At 45.6% G+C, this 21,781-nt stretch overlaps 1 protein-coding gene across 3 annotated transcripts in view; it reads right to left on the bottom strand.

Moving 5' to 3' along the window:
* The window catches only part of ANO2 (anoctamin 2), a 2,341,832-nt gene that overhangs the window by 158,177 nt on the left and 2,161,874 nt on the right, over positions 1 to 21,781 (bottom strand). For all 3 annotated transcript variants that reach the window (XR_011281759.1, XM_069628333.1, XM_069628334.1), the window contains one exon: positions 10,992 to 11,140. Coding sequence is in view for 2 of the 3 variants with exons in the window: in XM_069628333.1 (XP_069484434.1) it covers positions 10,992 to 11,140 (149 nt within the window). In the remaining variant the exon portion in view is untranslated. The remainder of the gene's footprint in view (positions 1 to 10,991; positions 11,141 to 21,781) is intronic.

A 21,781-nucleotide genomic window follows, 5' to 3' on the forward strand; every position in this document is an offset into this window, starting at 1 on the left:
CGCGCGCACGCGCCCTCCCACACCGTACTTAGCGCCATGGCGGAAAGGTACGCGAATGCCGACCCAAGCGGACATGCACCTAACGCCATCACCCAGCCCGTTAAGTACCTTACCGCCATGGTGCTAATTACGCCATCGTGAACCAACCGTAAAGGGCCTTGTGCAGTGAATCCAGCTGCCACAGGTGCACAGAATCAGCACAGGTGGAGGCAATACAGAGTCAGGAAGTACAAAAAGAGCACACCCAACCCCTTCCCACACCCAGTCACACTCCACAATGATTCCAATAGGACTAGCAATGTTGGGACTGGAGGACCTGATAGCAATGCAAGTGCTACAACTTCAACTACAACAACAACAACAACAGGCTGCACAGAGGAGACGCAGGAGGAGAAGGAGGGCAAGGCAGGGCCAGCAAGCCCCACCAGCACAGCCAGTGGCACCACGCAGGCAGCCCACAATCCCACGCATCAGAGCCAGTCCATTCAACCTCACCGCTGAGCAGATCCACACCCTGTACCGTTTGGACCGGGACACCATCACCACCATCGTATACATGATACACAACGACATCGTCAGCATGATAGAAACACCAACCGCCATCCCACCCCTACTGAATACTCCACCTGGCTGTGAGTAGCAGAGACAACGGAGCCAGATCATACCCTAAAGCAGCACAAACTTCAGCTGACACCACTAAACACAATGCCCGATGTATGCAGCCCCACCACGTGAATGAAGGTGTGCCCCAACCATGACACAACCATCTGCAAGTGCATTGTACCAATTCACACCACATTGACCTCAACGAAATGCACCTACATGCACGTCACCAGACACCATCCACTGAAAGGCCTGTCCCCATAACTGGGCACGAATGAGGCACATGACGCACAGAAACATCAACACACCATCACACAGACAGCAAGGCCCACAAAATGTCCCTATCAACATCAGTATTGCTCACTGGGGTCATGATGAGGCTGACAGCAATGTTGCAATGATGTGAGCGTTGACCTCACAGGACACGTGCCAGGCCACCAAAACAAACGGCAAGAACGAACACAGTGGATGGACACTCACAGGCACTTGACCCCCCTGCATACATTGGTTGATGGCATGCACAACATTCCATATGAGCCATGAGCATATACTGGTCGCATAGTGTGAATCAATTAGTGCATTTAAAAGAGGTCCGAAGTAACAGTTGGATGCAAGCCATGGTGGCACGTCATGTTCTGAAATAGACGTCATGACTGACACATACATTCTCGCCCACATACAGGTGATGCAGGCTATCACCTGAAGAGGTGGCTCCTTACACCAGTCCGGAACCCACAGAACCAGCACGAGGAGGACTTCAACCGTGCACATACACGTACCCGTGTGGTGATTGAGCAGGCATTTGGCCTATTGAAGGCACGGTTTCGCTGCCTCAGCAGGTCGGGTGGGGCACTCCTGTACCGCCGTGAGAAGGTGGCAAAGATCGTCATGGCATGTGTCATGCTACACAATATGTGCGTCAGACGCAATGTGCTCCTGCCCCCTGATGCAGAACTGCAACCACCTGACGATGAGGATGATGAAGGTGGGGATTCGGCTGCACCTCATGGAGGCGGCGATGCACAGGAGGGGCGTGAAATGCGTAGTACTTTGATCAACCAATTATTCTGCCACACGCGAATGGGGGGTGTCACCTGGAGATGACGATTGTGGCACTGTGTGCGTCTGTTATATGGACACTGGGGACTGTTTACCAATAAATCACACATACGCAATGAGCAATGTCCACACATCTGATTAGTGGAAATATGAAAAGTGTATTGTGAAAGTGATTTTGTTGTACACACCCACTCCCCCTCCCCCCTGAACTCCCCAACACACCCACTCCCCCCTCCACCCTGAACTCCCCAACACACCCACTCCCCCTCCCCCCTGAACTCCCCAACACACCCACTCCCCCCTCCCCCCTGAACTCCCCAACACACCCACTCCCCCCTCCACCCTGAACTCCCCAACACACCCACTCCCCCTCCCCCCTGAACTCCCCAACACACCCACTCCCCCCTCCTCCCTGAACTCCCCAACACACCCACTCCCCCCTCCACCCTCCCCCCTGGAATCCCTACAAAGGTGTGAGTAAGTCTGTGCAGCAGTGTCTGCTGTAGGATTACTCCACTGTCCGGCCACTATTGGCAGCCCCCTCCCCTGGCCCCCGGGGCACCCCTGCCTGTGCTGCGCAGGTTCCTCCCCGATCTGCGGATGGGGCTGCTTGGTGTCGAGCTGGCACCCGAGGAGGTTCCTGCCTGCTCATTTGGACGCATGTCCCGAATTGTCTGCGCTAGGTCAGAGATGACGTGCCGCACAGCGGCGAGTTCTGCGCAGATGTCCTTTGTGGAGGACTCTATAGCAGCCTTCACTGTCTCCGCACATTTCTCCATTGCTTCCCTTGACCCCCCACATTCTGCAACATGCTCATTGAGGAGCGAGGATAGTTGCTGCTGCCGGGTGACGATCTCCTCCAGGCTTAGTTGTTCTTTCTGGACCATAGCTAATGGCAGTGGTATTCCCATTGGGCTGCTCACCTCCTGCAGCGGGGATGGAGAGCCTGGCCAATCCTCATCCTCTAACTGCCCCTGTGTGTCATCCGCATGCGGGCTGCTTAGGGACAGGTAGGGGGAATGAGGGTGGGCAGTGGGGCTTCCATCATCAATCTCCTCAATGATCCCTGCTTCGCTATCGGAGGAGGCTGCAATGGCAGCAGTTTCCCCAATAGTGCTGCTTGCAGCAGAGCCTGTCCCTTCTGTGGGCACGATTTGGGTAATGTCTGCTGCTGCTGCTGCTTCTGTGCTGCCTGCTGGGGTGGCTTTCAGTGCCCTGTCCTGTTTTCCTGGCTTGGATTTTGGCTGCTGTGGGGTTTTCCTCGGGACGGCAGAGGTGGAGGGTTGTGGTGTTGGCCCAGTTGTCCTGGCCCTCTTGGTGGGTGTGGAGGCAGTGGTGTCCTCATCCTCAAGGTCGGTATTTGAGCCTGTGGTGGAGCAAAGGAGGGAAAGTGTTATTGATGGGTCTGCGGACATTGGGCGGGCATTGTGACGACTGACATCTTATCAGTTAGTACATGCGGCACATTTGAGGCAGGGGTAAACAGGTTGTCTCCCTTTTGTGTGGAAGTGGCATGGAGGTATGTGGGTGCCTGCAGTTAGGGTGTGCATACTGCATGTGTGCAGGGTGGAGATCGGATGTATCTGTGGGCAGTCTCCTGCTGATGTGTTGCATTTACACTATGGGGCAACATTGTACTTCACATGAATGGACTTTGGTGAATTTTGCATGGCTTGATTTGAGCCACCTACCTGCATCGCCTGATGTCGGGGCTCCTCTCTCCATTCCTCCTACTCCTTCTATGCTCTCCATTACGATGGTGGAGGCACAGATTTCCTCCCATGGCTGCAATTTTATAGGGGACTCCGATCCTCCCCCGGTTGCCGTGGCCAGGTTCCTGTTTGCCGATAGTATGCTCCTGACTCTGAGCCGGAGATCGTCCCACCGCTTGCGGCACTGTCTCACATTGCGGGGTGTTGTTCCCACGGCACTAACCCGCTGAGCTACCAGTGCCCATATGTCCTTCTTGTTGGCTATGGCCGGTCTGGTCATTTGGTTGGAGAATACCACTGCGGCGTTCTCCTGGAGGGTCTCCGCAAGCATGGTAAGCTCCTCTCTGGTGAAGCGGTCTTGCCGCTGGCGGTCACAGGCTTTTTTGACCACTTTAAGCATTTTCTGGCAGGATGAAGGTTGCTGATGGTATTTGCCGGGTCTCAGGCTCGGATGTCCAGTGGTTGCGGAGGATGCCAATGGATTGTGTTTTTAAAGATGGCCGCGGTGCTCTTTCCCGTTCCGCCGCGGTGACGCTACTTCCGGTTCCGCTTATCTACGGTCACTGCTAATTGCGGTGACCGCTAACTACGGTCACCGCTATGAACGGTGGTCGGGGAGGCGGTGGTGCACCTTGCGCGGCATACGATGCCGGTAGGTGCCGTTTTGGGGGCATTAACGCCATGGCGCAGTTTACATTTCCGGCGTGACGTAATGCTCGTGCTCGATGGGTCGTAATGTCCCGCTTTTTACGGCTTTGACCCAGCACGTAAACGTTAGTTACGCCATGCCGGTAATGTTGTATACTTACCGCCTCGGTCGTAATGAGGGCCATTGTTTTAAATTCAAGTGTGTGTACTTTTGAGCCGCCCTCCTTATTACAAGGATCAACGTTGTCATATGTTTTTGAGACAGGCCTCATGATTTTCTTGGGGGTATTTTCCAGTAGCAATGCTGTTGTTTATTAGTGAGACAGGTCTCATATATGTTTCTATGGCGACAGGCAGCATATACATGTGCTTCCCTATTTCAAGTTCGGCATTTATTGTTGACGAAACCTCATCTGCATTTCTTTTGGCTCAACAATCCTCAAAGGTATACACTCTTGAGAGAGGCTTTGTGCTATTTGGACACAAGCATCATCAACACATGTTTTATAACTGCAATGTCAGCATACATTATTGATACAGACCACACATCATGTTCTTTTGGCACAGCAAGCATGCAAAGGGCTGCCGATGGCACATATCCTTTACAGACACCTCATGATACTTTTCCGCACAAGCAGCATGAAAATGTGTTTTACAGTAAAAATGCTGGTCTATATTGTTAATGCTGCCTTATGAATTTTGTAGGGCGCAAGCAGTATGCAAATGTGTTTTACGAGCAAAATGCTGTCAAACATTATGACAGGGTCTCGTGGTTTTCTTTGGTAACAGCCAGCATGAGCGGGTGTTGCTAAAGTGCTTTGTGTACTGTTAGCAATCTGACATATATTGGTCGAATTCCATCTGTTCCTCCACAGATGCGACCAGAAATCGTATTGATTTTAGCCAATTTTTCTGAAATGTGTGCTGTAAAATACATGATTCCAGCACATCACTGTTAGGGATATCTTTGAAAGTTGTAGACTGTGCACTGGTAGCTGTGGGAAGGAGTGAGGCATAGTTAGGATTAGATAAGTGGAGGCCAGCTCCAATTAGCCTCACCTCGTAGGGCTTATAGAGAACAGTCGGCCTAATGAGAGATAGCGCTGCCATATATTTTTAGCCAGGCTTTTCTATATTCTTTGGGCATAGGCCCCATGCAAATATGTTTTACACTGGCAATGAGCTGGAAATACCGGATCCTTTTAACGTTCTGTGTTCTAGCCATTCTCTACCCACACTAACAAATATAACAGTATTTGTATTTCTGCATGCTTTCCTTGGCGATCTCTTGTCACTTTACGGTTAAGATATGTTCTCTTCCCAAACACCCAGTTGTGTGCCACACCCCGAAGATGGTGAAGACTACACTCCACCTTTTGCTAAACAAAGGTACACATACGTTATATAATGTGTAACTTTTAATTTGAAATAATCCTCAGAAGTAAAACATAGGGAACAGGATTTTTGGCACAGAGAAAATACAAGCACTAGAACAAAGCAATGCAATGCAGACACCATCCGAGAAAATCCAAAAAAACAGGAGAGGGATTGAAATTAAAATCCTTCAATTACTCCAACAAAACGGATGGATAAGAAATTCTGAAATTCCAATGAGCCCACACTCTGCCAGACATGCACATGTAAGTATCGATTGAATGCTGATTGCGCACACACTCATGCTCGAATAATGGGTATGAAACACTGACCTCCCCAAAAGGGAATGCTCAGACAGCTCAGCAGTTTAAATGCCACATGTCTCTGGAACGCCATTTCCAGAAGTCCCCACAAATAAAGACACGTGCATTTTCCCCACGCATATTAAGACTGCAGAGCTGTGTGTTTGCAGATATTCTGTCTGCAGAAAATGAAAGACAGATTGACAAGCTCACAGATGTCACTTCATTGTGAAAGGGAGCATGTTTTGTGTGTAGTATGTGGACATTGCCCAGTTTTCAAGCTCCTTTACAACTATAGCTTTCAAACACACATTCAATTAAATCCTCCCCAAATGAGTGCACACCTGAATTAATATTGTCACCTTTCACCTTAGAGAAAACATCTTATTTTGTTTATTCATCATTCATAATAGTTTTGAAAATGTGTTGCAAGCGTAACATGCACTGCTGCTATGTGCATGGTCTCCTGGTGCTTTGGCATCCGAAAGCACAGCAGGTTGTGTTTGCTGAACAGCGAAAGGGAAATGCGTGATAGCTTTGCTGTTGTGTTGATGTGTGCAGATCAGAAGTCACCACGCTCTCTTTGCACGTATGTTAGTGGGTACGCTTCTTCGGAAGTGCTTTGTGACTTAAAGTGAGATGCTTGTGTTGGGTCTGTGTTGTTAACGCTGGTGAGGGAGATGTACGGGTTCTGATGTTCCTCCTGTGTATGGGAAAGTGCTCACCCGCCATTACTGATTGGGGCTCTGTCAATGAGCACAGTTTATGGTGCAAATCACCAAATAGGCCATTTCATTTGTAGATTCCGAAAGAGTTAAAGTTCAGGATATAAAATGCAGACTCCAAGTGAGCCAATTTCCTCTAAAGAAGTGAAACTAAAACGTATCTCTGCTCTCTACAATAAGCCTGTTTCGCTGCCAACTCATTCTTTGCCCAGACACTGATTGATTACAATTCGCCCATTTACTCCCGAACAATGACCCCATAGTGATATACCATAGCAGCACATAGCCATTGCACTCTAGGATGATGTTAACTGTGCTTGCACTGCAGAAAATGTGCATGTATGCGTATTAACAATTAATGTTGCATTATCGATAACCAGTCAATATGACATGTGGGTAGAGATCTGCAGAGAAAACAATATATATATATATATATTTCATTGGGTTGACAGATAAAGTCATCCTGAACACCCAATGACACAGCTTTGGCATGGGCGCTGGGGACTCTCAGCGGAGGCATCCATGATTCAGCGTCTAATTGAAGGATGGCAGCCGGACAAACTCTGTGAATCATGACATTAATTTTACCCAGGACAATACGTCCATAGATTCCGTGAAAACCTATAATGAGAGTGGTTCGCAGAAATGTTAAGCATGCGCCCCTTTCATGGTTCCAACAATGGGGCACGTTCCGTTTCGATTTTGCACAATCAATGGTCGGATCTATGTGCGACTAATAAAACGTGGTTTTATCCTGTGGAGGCTACATTGGCCTTTGCACTTGACCTTCAAATAAGTGGGGCTTGGGTCATACTAATGTCCATCATGCAGATGAAGTCATTGTTGCTATAATGAGAACATTGAATACCATTAGCAGACAACCTCACGTGAGGATGGTGAATCGTCACTAGAAGTATGATTCGTAATCGCTGCCAAAGATTCTTCAAGGAGGCCAGACAAAAACCTTTGCAAGACAATCGATGATCGGCTTGCAGAAAATACATACAGCAGAATATATGTTTTGTTTTGAAAATGAGGAAGCAGGACCTTAGTTTTACATGCAATACTAAAAGTGAAATTACCTACCATATGGTATATGTTATGGCATTTATAAAGCGCCTATACACAAGTGTTTGAAGGCGTGACGAGGCAAGGGAGGGGGAAGGCGTGACGAGGCAAGGGAGGGGGAACAGAAGGACGACAGAGGCAACGATCTTATTAGGCCAAGTGACATTGTGATCACGCAAGTGAGGGGGAGTGAAAAAGTGCTGGGGAAGGGGGCAGTGATGTACATAGGATCAAAACAATAATAAGAAGTGCAACCAGCAGGTGGCAAGTGAAAGGGTAAGTGCAGACAGCAGGTGTCCAAAAGTGCAGGTAGGGGAACTGTAGGGTTACAGACACAGACCCAAGCGCAAGGGTTGCCGGGAAGCAGTGCAGTGTGCAACTGGGCGGGCAGGGTCCTGGGCCCAGAATCAGAGGGTAGCCAGAAGACCAGTGCAGTATCAGACAGAGATCAGCAGGGGAGAGGAAGAGAAAAGGCAGAAGCAAAGAGGAAGGTCGTGAGGTGCTTCCAGAACCGGAGATGGTTCTCTTCAAGTTTCAGAGAGGCAGGGAGGCTGCTCCAGAGTGAGGCCCGAGACGAAGACAGATCTACCACGAACTCGTTTCTTGGAGAAGCAACTGACACTGAGGGAGTTGGAGGTGGAGGAGCGAAGATCTCCAGTAGGAAGGTATTTACAAAGAGAGAGTTGGAGGTATTGAGTACCCAGGCCCAGAAGGCCTTGTGGACAATACAGAGTGTCTTGAACTTAATCCTTGCAGCCACTGGGAGCCAATGCAGAGATTTCAGTGCTGGAGAGATATGATCCCTGGGCTTTAGGCCAAGGATAAGTCTCACAGTCCTTTTCTGGATGGGATGAATTGCAGAGGGTGGAGAGTAGAAGCAGGCAGATTTAGAAAGAGGCTGTTGCAGTAGTCCAGCCTTGAGAAAACCAGAGCTCTAGAAACAGAAAACTTCTGGCTTAAGGAGAGGAAAGGAAGCACACCTCTGAGGAGGAGCAGTTGGTAGTTTAACTTCTTAGAGACATCAGAGATGTGAGGAGAAAAGGACAGTGTGGAGTTGAAGATTACCCCGAGGTTCTTAGCCTCACGGGTGGGAGCAGGAAGAGGGCCAAGGTAGGCCGGCCAGAGAGTGACAGGAAAGGAGAGTGCAGGTTTGCCAATGAGGAGAATCTCTGTTTTACTGGCATTAAGGCAGAGATTGTTGGCAGCGCACCACTCCTGGATAGCAGATAGACAGTCAGAGATGAAAGAAGGAGAAGAGGTGGCAGAGGGGAGCCTGAAACAAGCTGAAAGTCATCCGCATGGCACTGGAAGTTGGATCAGAGAGCGTCAATGTGGTGTGTGTGAGAGGTGCCAGGTATGTGTTGAAAAGCCAGGGAGCGAGGTTAGACCCCTGAGGAACACTACAGGTAGAGAGTAAGACAGAGTAAAGGAAGGACCCAAGTTGGACCTGTGAGGGTCGATCAGAGAGGAACGAGGTCAGCCAGGCCAGGGCCTGATTGGTGATGCCCAGGTTATCATTGAGACGATTGAGAAGGATGGCATGGTTGACCGAGTAAAAGGCAGAAAAGAGATTGAGTAACATGAGGACAGAGGGGAGATTAAAGTCAGGCTTAGAGCGCATATCTTCACAGATGTTCAGGAGAGCAGTTTCTATGCTTCTGGCTGCTCTGAAGCCAGACTGATGGTCATGTAGACAACCAACAGATTCCGTGTGAAGATTAAGCTGAGAGATGGCCAGCTTTTCCAGGAGTTTGCCCAGGAAAGGAGTGATGAGATCAGGCAATAGTTAGCTGGGCAGGAGGGGTCGGCTGAGGGTTTCTTGAGAGGGAGGGTGCACAACAGAGTGTTTCAGGGGGGAAGGGAAGGCTCCAGTGGTGAAGGGGTGGTTACAGATGTCAGCCAGAGCAGGAGCAAGGGTGTCAATGCGGTCCTTGATGGTTTGGGATGAACAGGGAAGAACCTGTTTTGTTGAGATTTTCATAGATAAGACTTGTCTAGAAATCTCGTCAGGAGAGAAGAGAGGAAAGGAAGAGAAAGAGGGAGAGGGTGGCCACAGGGAGGGTAGAGGTAGAGGAGAGAGTAGAGGGGGGAGAAAGAGAGGACACAAGGGTGGACAGGATATCCTGGGTTTTATAGATGAAATGAGAAGCCAGGGCCATGCAGGTGGCATGGGTGGGACAGGAGAGGTAGAGACTGCAGCAGAATTGGCCAGCTCCTTGCAGATTTCAAAGAGTTTGCCAAATTGTTAGATGTTATGTTAAAGGATGCCGCAGAGATGCAGGCTTGGATGTGGGCTCTCTTCTTAGTTCGGACAGAGAGCCGCTATTGCCTTTGGATCAGGCAGTAGGACAGTTTGAAGATGCTAGCCATTTCCTCTCAGTCACCCTGCACTTGCGTTTAAGGGTGACAAGGTCTGAGTTGTACGAGGAGTTGCACTTGGCTTTGGGCTTCAAGCGGATCCGCATGGCAGGAGCAAGAACATAAAGAGTATCAGAGATAGAAAAGTGGAGCATGGAAAGGGCTGTGTCAGGATGTTAGTCAGCCAGAGGAGGAGGAGAGGGAGAGAAAAGTGGCAGCAAAAGCCTAAACTGACACGCGCTTCATGGGTCTGATGACCGAGAAGGTAGGTGGCAGTGCTGTAGTTTGCTTGGCCTGAGGGGTAGAGAGGGGGAGATGGGAGGAAAGGAGAAAGTGATCACTCCAGGAGCGTGGAGTGGTGAGAGGGATAGAGAGGGAGAGATCTTACGATATCAGAACATCCAGAGTGTGCCCTGCACAGTGAGTCGGGCCAGAGGGGAGAGTAGGAAGAGAGAGAGAGAGTCGCAGAGGTCGCAAAAGAGTTCAGAGGAGGGACATGAAACATGGATGTTAAAGTCTCCAAGAAGGAGGAGTTGACAGGTTGAGGGCAGGAGGGCGTAAGAGAGGTCCGTCCACTCAGAGAGGAAGGAGGCGATCTGACCAGGTGCCCGATAGATAGTAGCCATGGTAAGAGAGTGGCTAGGAGAGAGAGAAAGCCTGCAGACAAGGCATTCGAAAGAGGAGTAGGCCAGCGTAGGCATGACAGAGGCAGGAATCCACTCAGAGAAGCCACTACTATAAGACCTGAAAATGCAGTATTTTGGCATTAGCCACTTTTGATGAATGGTAATTTCACCAAATTACTTTTTGCCACATTTTTTGCCACTTTTGTTTAATAAAATAGAATAGATGGTATGTTCGGGTAAGACAAATAGAAATGTGGGGGTGGAGTCTGGGGCATCTATTACCCACGTTTTTTGTGGCAAAAAAGTGGTAAAATCGGTCCAAAATATGCATTGAATTTGTCATTTGCCAAACAAAATGTGACGAATGTTCACAGAACCATTATTTCATGTTAATGCTGTGGGAAGCATGACGTATACATTTTACAAAGAGACAACAACGGGTGTGCATGCATGAGAAAGGAGAAGCTCTGCTCTGCTACTTGGACATATATATACTAATATAAGCTCATATCTTACTCATTTCCATATACTCCGGTGTCAAGCCAGTGAACGGTTCCAATGCATAGTCGATATCCCATTGCTGCGGTGCCCGGGTGTTGCCTACGTCACTCTCTTTCTGCTCAGTCCTGTCATCCTTCAGTTTCCTGAATAACTTCTTCAGTTTCCTAGGAAGGCAATGGTCCCGTTAGGTATGTATGAAAAGGCACCTTCTACTCTGTGCATCAGAAAGTAGCACTTCGAAACAACAACATCTCTTAATTATAATGCATTGAACAAAGGTCATCAAGGACCACATACAGGAGCAAGCAATTCCCTTTACTTACTTCCCTACTTCATCTGCCCCATGATCTCATTATGTGCAAGGAGGAACTTTCAGCACACAGATGTTTCCATGAGTTGTATGGCTAGCAGCTTCCAATACAGGTCCAAACTAGAATAAAATCAGGCAGTCACGGCAAATGCTGCCCCTGCTGACCAACAACTGGCAAGATCTCTTTGGAATACTTATGTAAGAACTGCACCCTTAACCATGACTACATGATGAGGCTTAGGTGGGATTGGGCGGGACACCTGAGGAGGAAGGCTGAGAAGGTTCAATGGTCCTGCGGATCTTAAATGGTAAACCCTTTGCCAGATACATGGGATACTCGCTGGCTTGTGTATTCCACCTCATATGACTCCAAACGATGCGCAGTGGGATGCTGTCTATGGCATCTCATCAGAAGGAAACACTGGTTTCTGTTTAATTGTAGATGTGCATTTTCACTGAGAGGTCTATGAACAGGATGAGGGATAGGGTCGGTTGTATACGAATTGTTCGTTTTACAATTGTTCGAATTACAATTGACCTTTTCACAATTGACCGAATTGTGAAGATCAATTGTAACATATATGCAGTGGGAAACACTCTGCAACCCCCGACCCAACGCAAACCCCCCCCAAAACCCCATATATATATATATGCGGTCAATTGTGAAAAGGTCAATTGTGACCCTTTAAAATCGGTCAATTGTTCATTCGAACAATTATAAACAGACAATTTGGGTAATACCATAGGATCTTCTGTGAGTGTGAATTAGGTGAGTGCGTCTTGGAGGAGTCCCCTCAATACCAGGACAGGTGGTTCCTGGCATATCTTTCCAATCCGATATTGTGCTGTTGCTTTTCTAGGGTACTACAGGGTACGCCGCCTGTGTCACATGAGGAGGAAAGAGTGAGGTGCCTTGAAGGAGAAGGTGAACTTACAGAAGATATAGGTGCTGCATGGGGGTTGCGGGGCTGGAGGAGTCTATGATGAAGCATAAGGTGGCAGCATTGCTGAGCTCTCAGCAGGCATATGGATAGCAGTGTGTTTTATCTCACCCTGCAGTGGTTTGGTTTCAGAGCCCATTTCTGACCTATGTGGTCAGCAGATTATGATGTCTGGATTCCTTGCTAGGTACGATGGTCATGAACAGCTACCTCTGTCATTGGAATATAAAGGCCTAAAACAAGCATCACCCTTAAATCCCCTGATGAGTGAACTCCAGCATCAATGGGGAACATGAGGAGGAATTAGCCACTCCCTAGATTTGCATGCTGTAGCAGGCCATGTATATTGTCCCATGTCCTGTCACTGCAGTAGAAGAATAGGCGGCCTCCTGTGGCTCTCCAGTTGTCCTGCAGCTCTTATCAGCCCCAGTGGCTGTGGGGAAATGGTATGGTATCATGGAAGTCATAAACCAACGCACCTTGAGAACTGCAGGATATCTGCTCCTATTTTAGGACAACAATCCCGGGCAACTGCGGAAGGTCCCCACTGGTTGTGCATCTGTCATACACATTTCACAACCCCATGAGGGAAGGGTAAGGGCATCATTAAGGAACAGGTTCTTTGAGTACACTTTTTCCGTGGTGAGATAATCTGTCAGGGGAATATTCCGACATCAAGCAATACGACATGATCCGGCAAATTTTAGCTGAAGAGTAACTTCATCATATTGGGAATCTTGTGCAGAAGTGTGAAAATTATATTTTTTGTAGTTATTTGAAATTTAGGAAAACAACAACTACATAGATTGCTTGTCATCAATATTTGTAATCTGACCCGAAACATGGTTTTCCGTTTGTTGCAATATGATAGTCTGAATACCACTTGCAACAAACACACTTTCTTTGTTGTCTCCCGTGCTACTCTGCTACACATAGAATGAAAAAAAAAACTTCCTAGGAGTAGTGGCCTTCTTAGAAGGGCAAATACAACCACTCATTAGTACAGCGAATACCAAAGTATTTACTATACACGTTCATTAATTCCCTGACCCTATGGGCATTAATAACTAATTTTATAATATAAAGCACTATATAAACCTCATAAACATAAACATATATATTCTGTTTAAGTGGTTTGGGATTTTATTTTATTTAAAGAACGTTAGAAAACACTACAGTGCCTACAGCCTTAGTTAACATGAGACTAAACTCTGTTCTCATTCACAAAATGTTTCTTTTCATTTGTGAATCACCACAGGAATGCAGGATTGTGATGCTGAAAAGTAGGGAGCCATTGTTTTCTAGTCTGAATCAGCCATGCTCTGCATTTGGATGGCTGCCATCTTAATCAGTGGCCCTTAATTACTGAAGTTCACAAGGAATGTCACAAGCGAGTAGGGCATCACCAGTGTTTTTTTTTTAAATACTTCTTTTTCAAATCCTAAGGCTAGGAACAGTGACTGATCCTAAATAACGCCAAACAAGTGCCGACCCACCTTGTACTACACTGTGACACTGCTAAGAGGTCACAGATAGGTTTCCACTCCTAACCCACGATTACAAGGCATTAAGTCAGTGAAAAGAAGGCTCTTCCTCGTAAAGCTCCACCCTCTAAACTTCAAAGGGAAGCCATCAGTCAACCCTGCACAGTAGGTGGGGCTCCAGACTGTATTTCATGCCGTTCGGCATGTTGTGGCTTTCCAGAGTCCAGAGGATTCCCCATCTCCAGAAGACTAGGAAGGGCTGGGCCAGCTTGTTATTCCCAGGATTATATCCTCGAAGGACACTCACAGGCATGTCTCATCATAGACTTGTGAATAGCTAGCAACCCATTTCCCCAGAAGTCATTCAAATATGCCTGGTAGAATTTGAGACAGTGGGCCTCATTACGACCCTGTCGGAATGGGTTAACGGGTGCCGCAAATGGATGTGGACCCGTAAACCCATTCCGCCTGATTACGAGGTCCCCTCGTGGGACCCGGTAAGGACGCCTAGTAAAACCAGGCGTCCTTACCGGGTCCCGCGAGGGGACCAGGGAGCTAACAACGGGCCAGTCGTAATCGGCCCGTTGTTAGCTCCCTGCACCCATTCCCATTGAGCCCTATGGGGGCTCGAATGGGAATGGGGAAGGTCTGAGCCCGGGTTCCCTGAGGGAGGAATTACCGAGCCCTCCAAACTCGGAATGGCCCGGTAATTCCCCAATCAGGGAACCCGGACCCGGTTTTGGAGGCAGCCATGCCGCCAATAGCGGCATGGCTACCGCCAAAGCCGTAATGAGGCCCAATATGTTTAAACATAGTTTTTTAATCCAATTAGAACTACTTTGACTCTAGGAACAATTTTGTCAACCCCAATTCCATGATGCTTTCTAAAATGAAGTTGAACTCGCTACCGGACAGTAACAACCAATTTATAGATTAAACATCAATTATTGTCTGTCCTATGGACAGGAATGTCCAAGAATCATTTCATGTAGGTATTCTAAGAATACATGGCAGAAAAGGGACTTCCAGCTAAAAAGAGGAAAAATGGTTATCTCTTCCATGACACTTTGCTAGTGCACACCAGTGTTTATGTCAAGCCTATTGTTGCACGTTTCATAACATTATGCTTCAGCTACACATAATGCAGAGCCATTGGAGTCAGAAAAACTGGGGACACAGACATGGGAAGATGGAATCCCTCAATCCTGAATTAAGTGGCCCTATCTGTAAGGCCCACCTGGCAAGGTCTATGACAATGCTCCTAACGGAAGGGTCTGTGTGGCACAGAATGCCTGGCATTGTCTGTGACCAAGTCCCAATTACAGTGCGTCTAGATGCATCGCCCACACATCATTATCTGCAGTGAATATGTCCTTCCCATGAGCTGTGGATAGTGGCAGAGGCGCCGCCCACTGCGTCTGCAGGGAATGGACTGTGGACATGGTTCCCAGTACTCATTTGCCTTCATGCAAACGAAAAGGACTTCAGGGCATGGCTGCTGGGCCCTCATGCATAATCCGATGCCATGCACTGGGGAAACTGAATCCTGAGTATGTTACAATGTCATGCATCAGTTTAGTTGTCATACATGTAGAGTTAACATGACATAGCTTGCCACCATGCCCTAGGTACAGATCCCTAACCATGACCTGGACAAAAAGCCCATATTGGCCATGCCCACAGTACAAATGAGCTGCTGTAATGTGCCCTTGGCTGCATTGCCCTCCGGTGGACAGTCTCTGAGAGCACTGTGCACATGTATGCGCTATGGCCATGCATGTGCATAGTTTATGTGCCTGAATGGCCTGCCTATCACTTGGAACTGTTCACAGCCTTTTGTTGTGGCCCCGGGCTCGGGGCTTCCATGCCATGAACCGTGGACATTCCCTCTGGGTACTGCAATGGCCATGACCTGAAGCCCGACTCAGAATATGTAGTTAGGCACCCACTCGTAACATGCTTTCCAGAAAATTCAAAATCGGGCCATTGGAACTCCAGAGACCAAACCACAATAGACCATTTTTCTTTTATTTATTTTTTTAAAACTACTGTTAGATGGATTTTGAGCAAACAAACAATGGGTTCTGAGTTCAGCTAGCGATTAGTTTACAATCCACGTTTGGTGGTGTTCAGTCCAATGTTTGTGTGCCCTTAGTGAACAGGTTTTCCCCATGAAACCTTAAAAAGGAACTACACATATTGTGAAGACGGTACAGCCACCTCCGCTAGCCCCCTCCCTTGTTGGAGTGTCATGGAACCTCCTAAAATACAGAACAGAAACTGGTAATGAATATTGACTAATCTAAAGTGATTGTGTTCAAGGGTTATAAATCTAATCGTAGAACCACACAATTCTTTTTCCGCAAAAACCCATGGAGCAGTGTCAACAGATCCTTACTAATAGTTGTAAGGCTGGCCAATAATATGGCATGTGCCACACACATTTCTAATGCTGTATCTACAGCCGAATGAGCTCATCCTGAGACACAATTATATATTTTCCACACAGTGTAAGGGCTTTGAGGCCTTCAGTGCTGTGTTGATAGATATTGCATGGGAAGAACATCTTGCTAGGCCTGTTACTTCAAACTTTACAACCACATAGAAATTAGAATTGCATAGTTTGGGTTCGGAGAATATGTTATCACCAAGTTGCTTGCCTGAAGTACTTTGCTAATATGCTTGCATTTATTAATTAAGCTTTGGGCACCAGTTCCATGGGATATAGTAGGTGGCAATGGCGCAGGGCACGAGTTAAAGGTCTGACCAAAGAAAGGATGTTTAACGAGGGCCTTGGGACATTATCAACCAGTATAGTCTGTGGAATGGGTGCTTAACGCAATTAGCGCCCGTGCCCGGATGGGTGCTAACAGTAAAGTATTTTCTTTCAACGAACAGCCAGCTTCGGTTTGTCCCGTTTGTTTAAGAAAATGCTCAACCCAACATGGACACAATGGATCAGGAAGGTGGGGCTCCGTACAGAGCCCCTCTTCCATTTCCATGACATCCACAATGGAGTGGGAGCTGAAGCAGCAACAGCGGCTGCAAATGCCACCCCAATCAGGTAAGTGGGGATGGAGAGGGGATTCGAAAATTAGGGAAGGGATGATGATGGCTTGTGGGGGAAGCATCCATCGGGCACCTCAGAATGCGGCCTTAGATCGGTTGATTTATCCCATTTCCAAGCCTGATTGGCTGGCTCCCCCCAGCAAGGTGACAAGTAGAAATAGAGACAGAAGCATATAAGCGTGTTGGTGACAGCAATAGAAAATAATGCTTGCATTGCTTGGTCTGATCTCCATAGTGCAACTTTTTTCCAACACATTTCTCAAAGGACATTAACAAAGCCCAAAAGAGACATATGTTCACACTGGTTTATAGTTACATTTTCGAATGTCACATTTTCAAATGCCTTTTTCTCGAATGAAAAATGCCGGAAAAAAACTGTTCCCCCCAACCCGCCCTTTTTTTTTTATTGACCCTTTTTTTTACTAACTAAACAAAAAAAAAAATATAAAATATATAAAATAAAAAAAAAATAATATTCAGAATTTTATTTTTCGATTTTTTTTTTAGACATAAAGGCATTCGCAAATGTGCATTCGAAATTTTAACTGGATATCGTTCAAACTGGCCAGATGCAATAAATTGCTGCTGGGCAGTAATTTAAAGACATGGAAACTGCCAGTAGATACACGGTGTCCTAGTTGCCAAGAAGATTTGGAAGATCTTGTACATTTCTTTTTGCTTTGCCGACAAAACTGGCAAGAGTGAGCACTGCAACTAGAAAATGTTGTGTCTACTGAAGTTTTTTGGGTAGACCCAGATGCTTCGCAATTTTCTCTTTGGTGACTGGGGTGCAAAGGTGACAAGGTCTGTGGATTGTTTTCTGCTGGCCTCTTGGGAAGTCAGCACAATTATAAAGAGCAGATAGATTACCTAAAATGATGGACCCAGTTATGCAATCCCTAAGCAAATTGTGTCTACTTGACCCTCCTTAGTGGTTTCTACATTTAGGTTTTAATCTTTCCGTTTTGAATCTGATGATATCGAATTTTGTTGCACATTTATCATATTATTTTATGTGTTTTTGATCACGAAAGTCTCTCTTAACAGAAAGTTTTAAATAGCACATTTTAAGTGGGTTTATTTTTGAGGGAAAGTTTCATGCCTATTGTTCAAAGGGAATAACAACTACAACTGTTGCAAAATGTCCCTCTCCCAGAAAACACGGCATATCCATACTGAAAACACATACCATTGCCGCCTCTTTGATACTTTATAACCCATACAACTCTGTAGCCAAAGAATCTCGATCTGAAGTCTATATAATAGACCACAGAATAAATGCTGTTATCAGATATGTGCGCCTTCTCACATGTATGTTAGTCACAAGTTAAGTAATAGCAGGCCTCAGCATAATTGAATTCATGACAGAGGCATTTTATTCTCTATTTTCTATCTGAGATGAAGTGTGAGGCCCGCCTCGCTTTCGTTCTCCCTGCCTGAAATAACACCATTGTCAGAAGTAATTTTTATACATTTATGCTCGTTTTCCAGTTCTGCAGAAATGATGTGGAGTGGACCTGTTACATTCACACTTCGGCATACGCTAGTCCCTTCCGCATTATTTTCAACTTGTGCACAGCAGAGTGCAAAAGGGGATTTTGAAATGGTGGCGTGCTGGCTTGTAGGCTGCCATTTTCACCTGCCACCTATGTATGACAGGCAATGTTTACAGTGGATTCCTATGGAATCTACATGTTTTGGGCTAGTGAGATGCCAGAGGTATCCGCAGCATTAACCCTTCCATGAAAATACATGCTGGCGCAAATGCTGGAGTATTTGTATGGCGAAGAGGAAGGTCGACACAGATCACGATTTACATTCCGTGTCTCCTCTCCACCTTGCAAATCAACAAAAATTAGCCATAATATACATTTTATGGGTAAAAGTCTTACACACAACTTTTACACATTACATTTACATTACCACTCATTGAAAATTAGCCCCATTGTCTATAGATTCAAGGACCAAGCTACTCTCTCCAAAGCACCTGTTTTATCGGAACGCACTTTAACGGCCCGCTCCTTTACCATCTACAAACATGATCTTCTTGAACTTTTGGACATTTTTAAACTTTCATTATCCTCAAACTAGGTTATGGGGTGGGATCTTCAGAGTTCGATTTATTCAGTTTGAGCAGTCCTATTCAATACATTGTAAAATAATCTGGGTTAACAACAGACTCCAATAAAAATAATCGTACAAGCAGGATAACATATTCACTGTGAATAAAAGGTGTGGAATATGTTTAATAATCATTCCCCTGAAGTCCCAATTCCTCGTCAAAGTCCTTGATTAATTTGTTCGGACTGTGACAAGGACTACCAGGACTATGGTCAATGAAGATCATTTTTTTTTTATTTGTTTAGTTGAAAAACAGAACTTTTCAAATATCATACAAGTAAAAAGAAACAACAACAAATTCATTCAATTCAAATGGAGTTGAAATATGAGGTTGAAGCCAGTACACATTTAAACAGTAAATTATACAAAATAAAATGATACCTATTTGACAACGCTTTCACAAATAAAATCATGCATTAAGTGACTAAAAAAATACAGAGAAAGCTTGAAATGAATATGGTAACAATCTGGATATTGTCCAGAGGATCACACGTTTAAACTTCTGTCTACGTATAAAATTGATTATTCTGCAATTATTTTCAACTTAAGCTTCTTTTTCATCAAGCTCAATTTCTGTTACTGTTGCTTCTAGAAAATTAACTATGGCGACCTTTACTGCCAATCTCGGACTTGAAAAGATTAAACGCCATATTTCCTCATGGTCTAGTACAGTGTTCAGGTCAAAGACATGATGAAATAATTTTTTGCGGAGTGAGCCCAAACCAGTACATGCCACAATCAGATGATTTAAAGTTTCAGTCTGTTGCTCGTCTGGGTAATGACGACAACACTTTAGATCTTGAGGAATTTGTCTCCTCCGATGTAATACTTCTCGAGCGTGCCATAGGTGTAACCTGAAGCACATGTATTGCCTTCTTATATGGGGTGATGGACATTTAATAAGATATTCAGCTGTGACTCGATATTTTTTTCTTCCAAAGAGAGTTACATCAAAATCTTTGCATGAATCACAGGCTGTTAAGTTTTTTATCCAATCACTTTGAAAACGTTTGATTTTTGCTCGTGTAGGGTTGTTAATTAAAAGGTCTAGATCTATGGACACATCAGCCATGGCATGAAATGTGGTTGTGCACCAATTACTGGAAAAATGTGCTGGTGGAGGCCAAAAGATGGCATGCCCCTGTACTCAAGATCTTAGACATGTGTACCCCCATTAAGTATTTACGAAGCAATGAGCACATCTTCCACAGAACCTGTGAACATAAGGATAATGAGGACAATGAGCCCAGCTCAAAGCATATCATGGGTAGGGGAGTACACTTGGGTAAATGCAAGACCTGTTTCCAAAATGTGGACACCCTCTTATCCCACTCCTCTCAAGTTACTAGGAAGAATGCCTCCATACCGTAAATCAAAATTGGTGTTACTTTCATTTGGTAGAATGTAAATATGTGTTTAAGTGAACATTTACCAAATTTATGTGTAAGTATTTTGGCTTGTGAGGTAAGAGCCTTTAATTTACATTGTAATTCTAACTTGTGAGACATATGATTATTAGCATTTGACAGCAAGACCCCTAAATATTTATATTGCAGAACTAAAATCAGGTCTCTATTTTGCAACTGCCATCTATATACATTACGTCCAAACTTACTACGGTTTTTGCAGACCATCACTTGTGATTTACTGGTGTTTATTAACAAGTTGTTCTCCCTTGCATAAATATAGAGCTTATTTAACATATTTTGCACCCCTGATGGTGTCTGAGACAGCATCACTAAGTCACCTGCATATAAAAGATGTCTAACCTTCCGACTTCTCAATTTGGGAGCATCAGATACTGTATTGGTGAAAATTTCAGCCATGTCGAATATGAAAAAATTAAACAAAAATGACGCTAGTGTACATCCCTGTTTCACGCCCCTTTTGATATTAATTTGGGCTGAAAGGGCGCCATCAAGTGTCAAACGCACTTGCATAGTTGTCTCTAAGTGAAGTGCCATCACCAATGAAAATATCGATGATGGGCAGTTATGTTTTCTTAGTTTTTCATATAGCAAAACCCAATCAATCGAGTCGAAAGTGGCCCGAAAATCTATGAAAGCCACATATAGCGATCGACCTCGGGCAGCATATTGCATTTTTATCATGTTTGGCATAGAATGCTAGGTATTGTGCCTAAACCTGCCACAAAGCCCAATTGGAATGGATCTTTTAGATGCTTTTGAGTGATCCAGCTATTCAGCTCCCATAATAGTAGTCTTCCATAAATCTTACCTGGCACATCCAAGAGTGAGATGGGCCGATAGCTACTTGGAGATTGCCGATCATCCTTCTTAAAAATCGGCAACACGATGGAGTGAGTCCAGGTCTTTGGGAGCACTTGGGCAACATTGATGGCTGAGAAAATATGAAACAGTATGGAGGCCCAACGATCGGGATGTCATTTTAGAGTGTGGTTAGACAGCCCATCAGGGCCAGCTGCTCTCGAACTGCTTGCAGACTTGACGAGGCATAATATGTCATCTTTATCAAAATTAAGTTGGACATTTTGCGTGAGATCAAGGGAGTCTAAGCTAATGCTTCCTTTAGGTACAGAGTATAGCTCACTAAAGTATTGGATCTATTGTTGTTAGTTTACGGCACTAGATTGAATGGCCGTCTGTGAGCCTTCTGATTCCTGATTGATTATGCGCCACATTTTTGTTGTGTTTTTAGTAGCCAAAATTCTCAACATGTTGGCACCATCATTTTGGTACATTTGAGCACAATGATGTTTCAACCAATTCACATATTTGGTGCAAACCTTCCTGAGAAGAATTGACTTCAAGTCGCGAGGAAGTTGCGCTGCTTGCCTCAATTCGGCATGATATAGGGTCTTTCTCTTTTATATAGCCACATCAAATACATGTAGTTGGA

This window comes from Ambystoma mexicanum, chromosome 12 (genome assembly GCF_040938575.1).
Source record: "Ambystoma mexicanum isolate Mex_15411 chromosome 12, UKY_AmexF1_1, whole genome shotgun sequence".
Lineage (NCBI taxonomy): Eukaryota > Metazoa > Chordata > Amphibia > Caudata > Ambystomatidae > Ambystoma > Ambystoma mexicanum.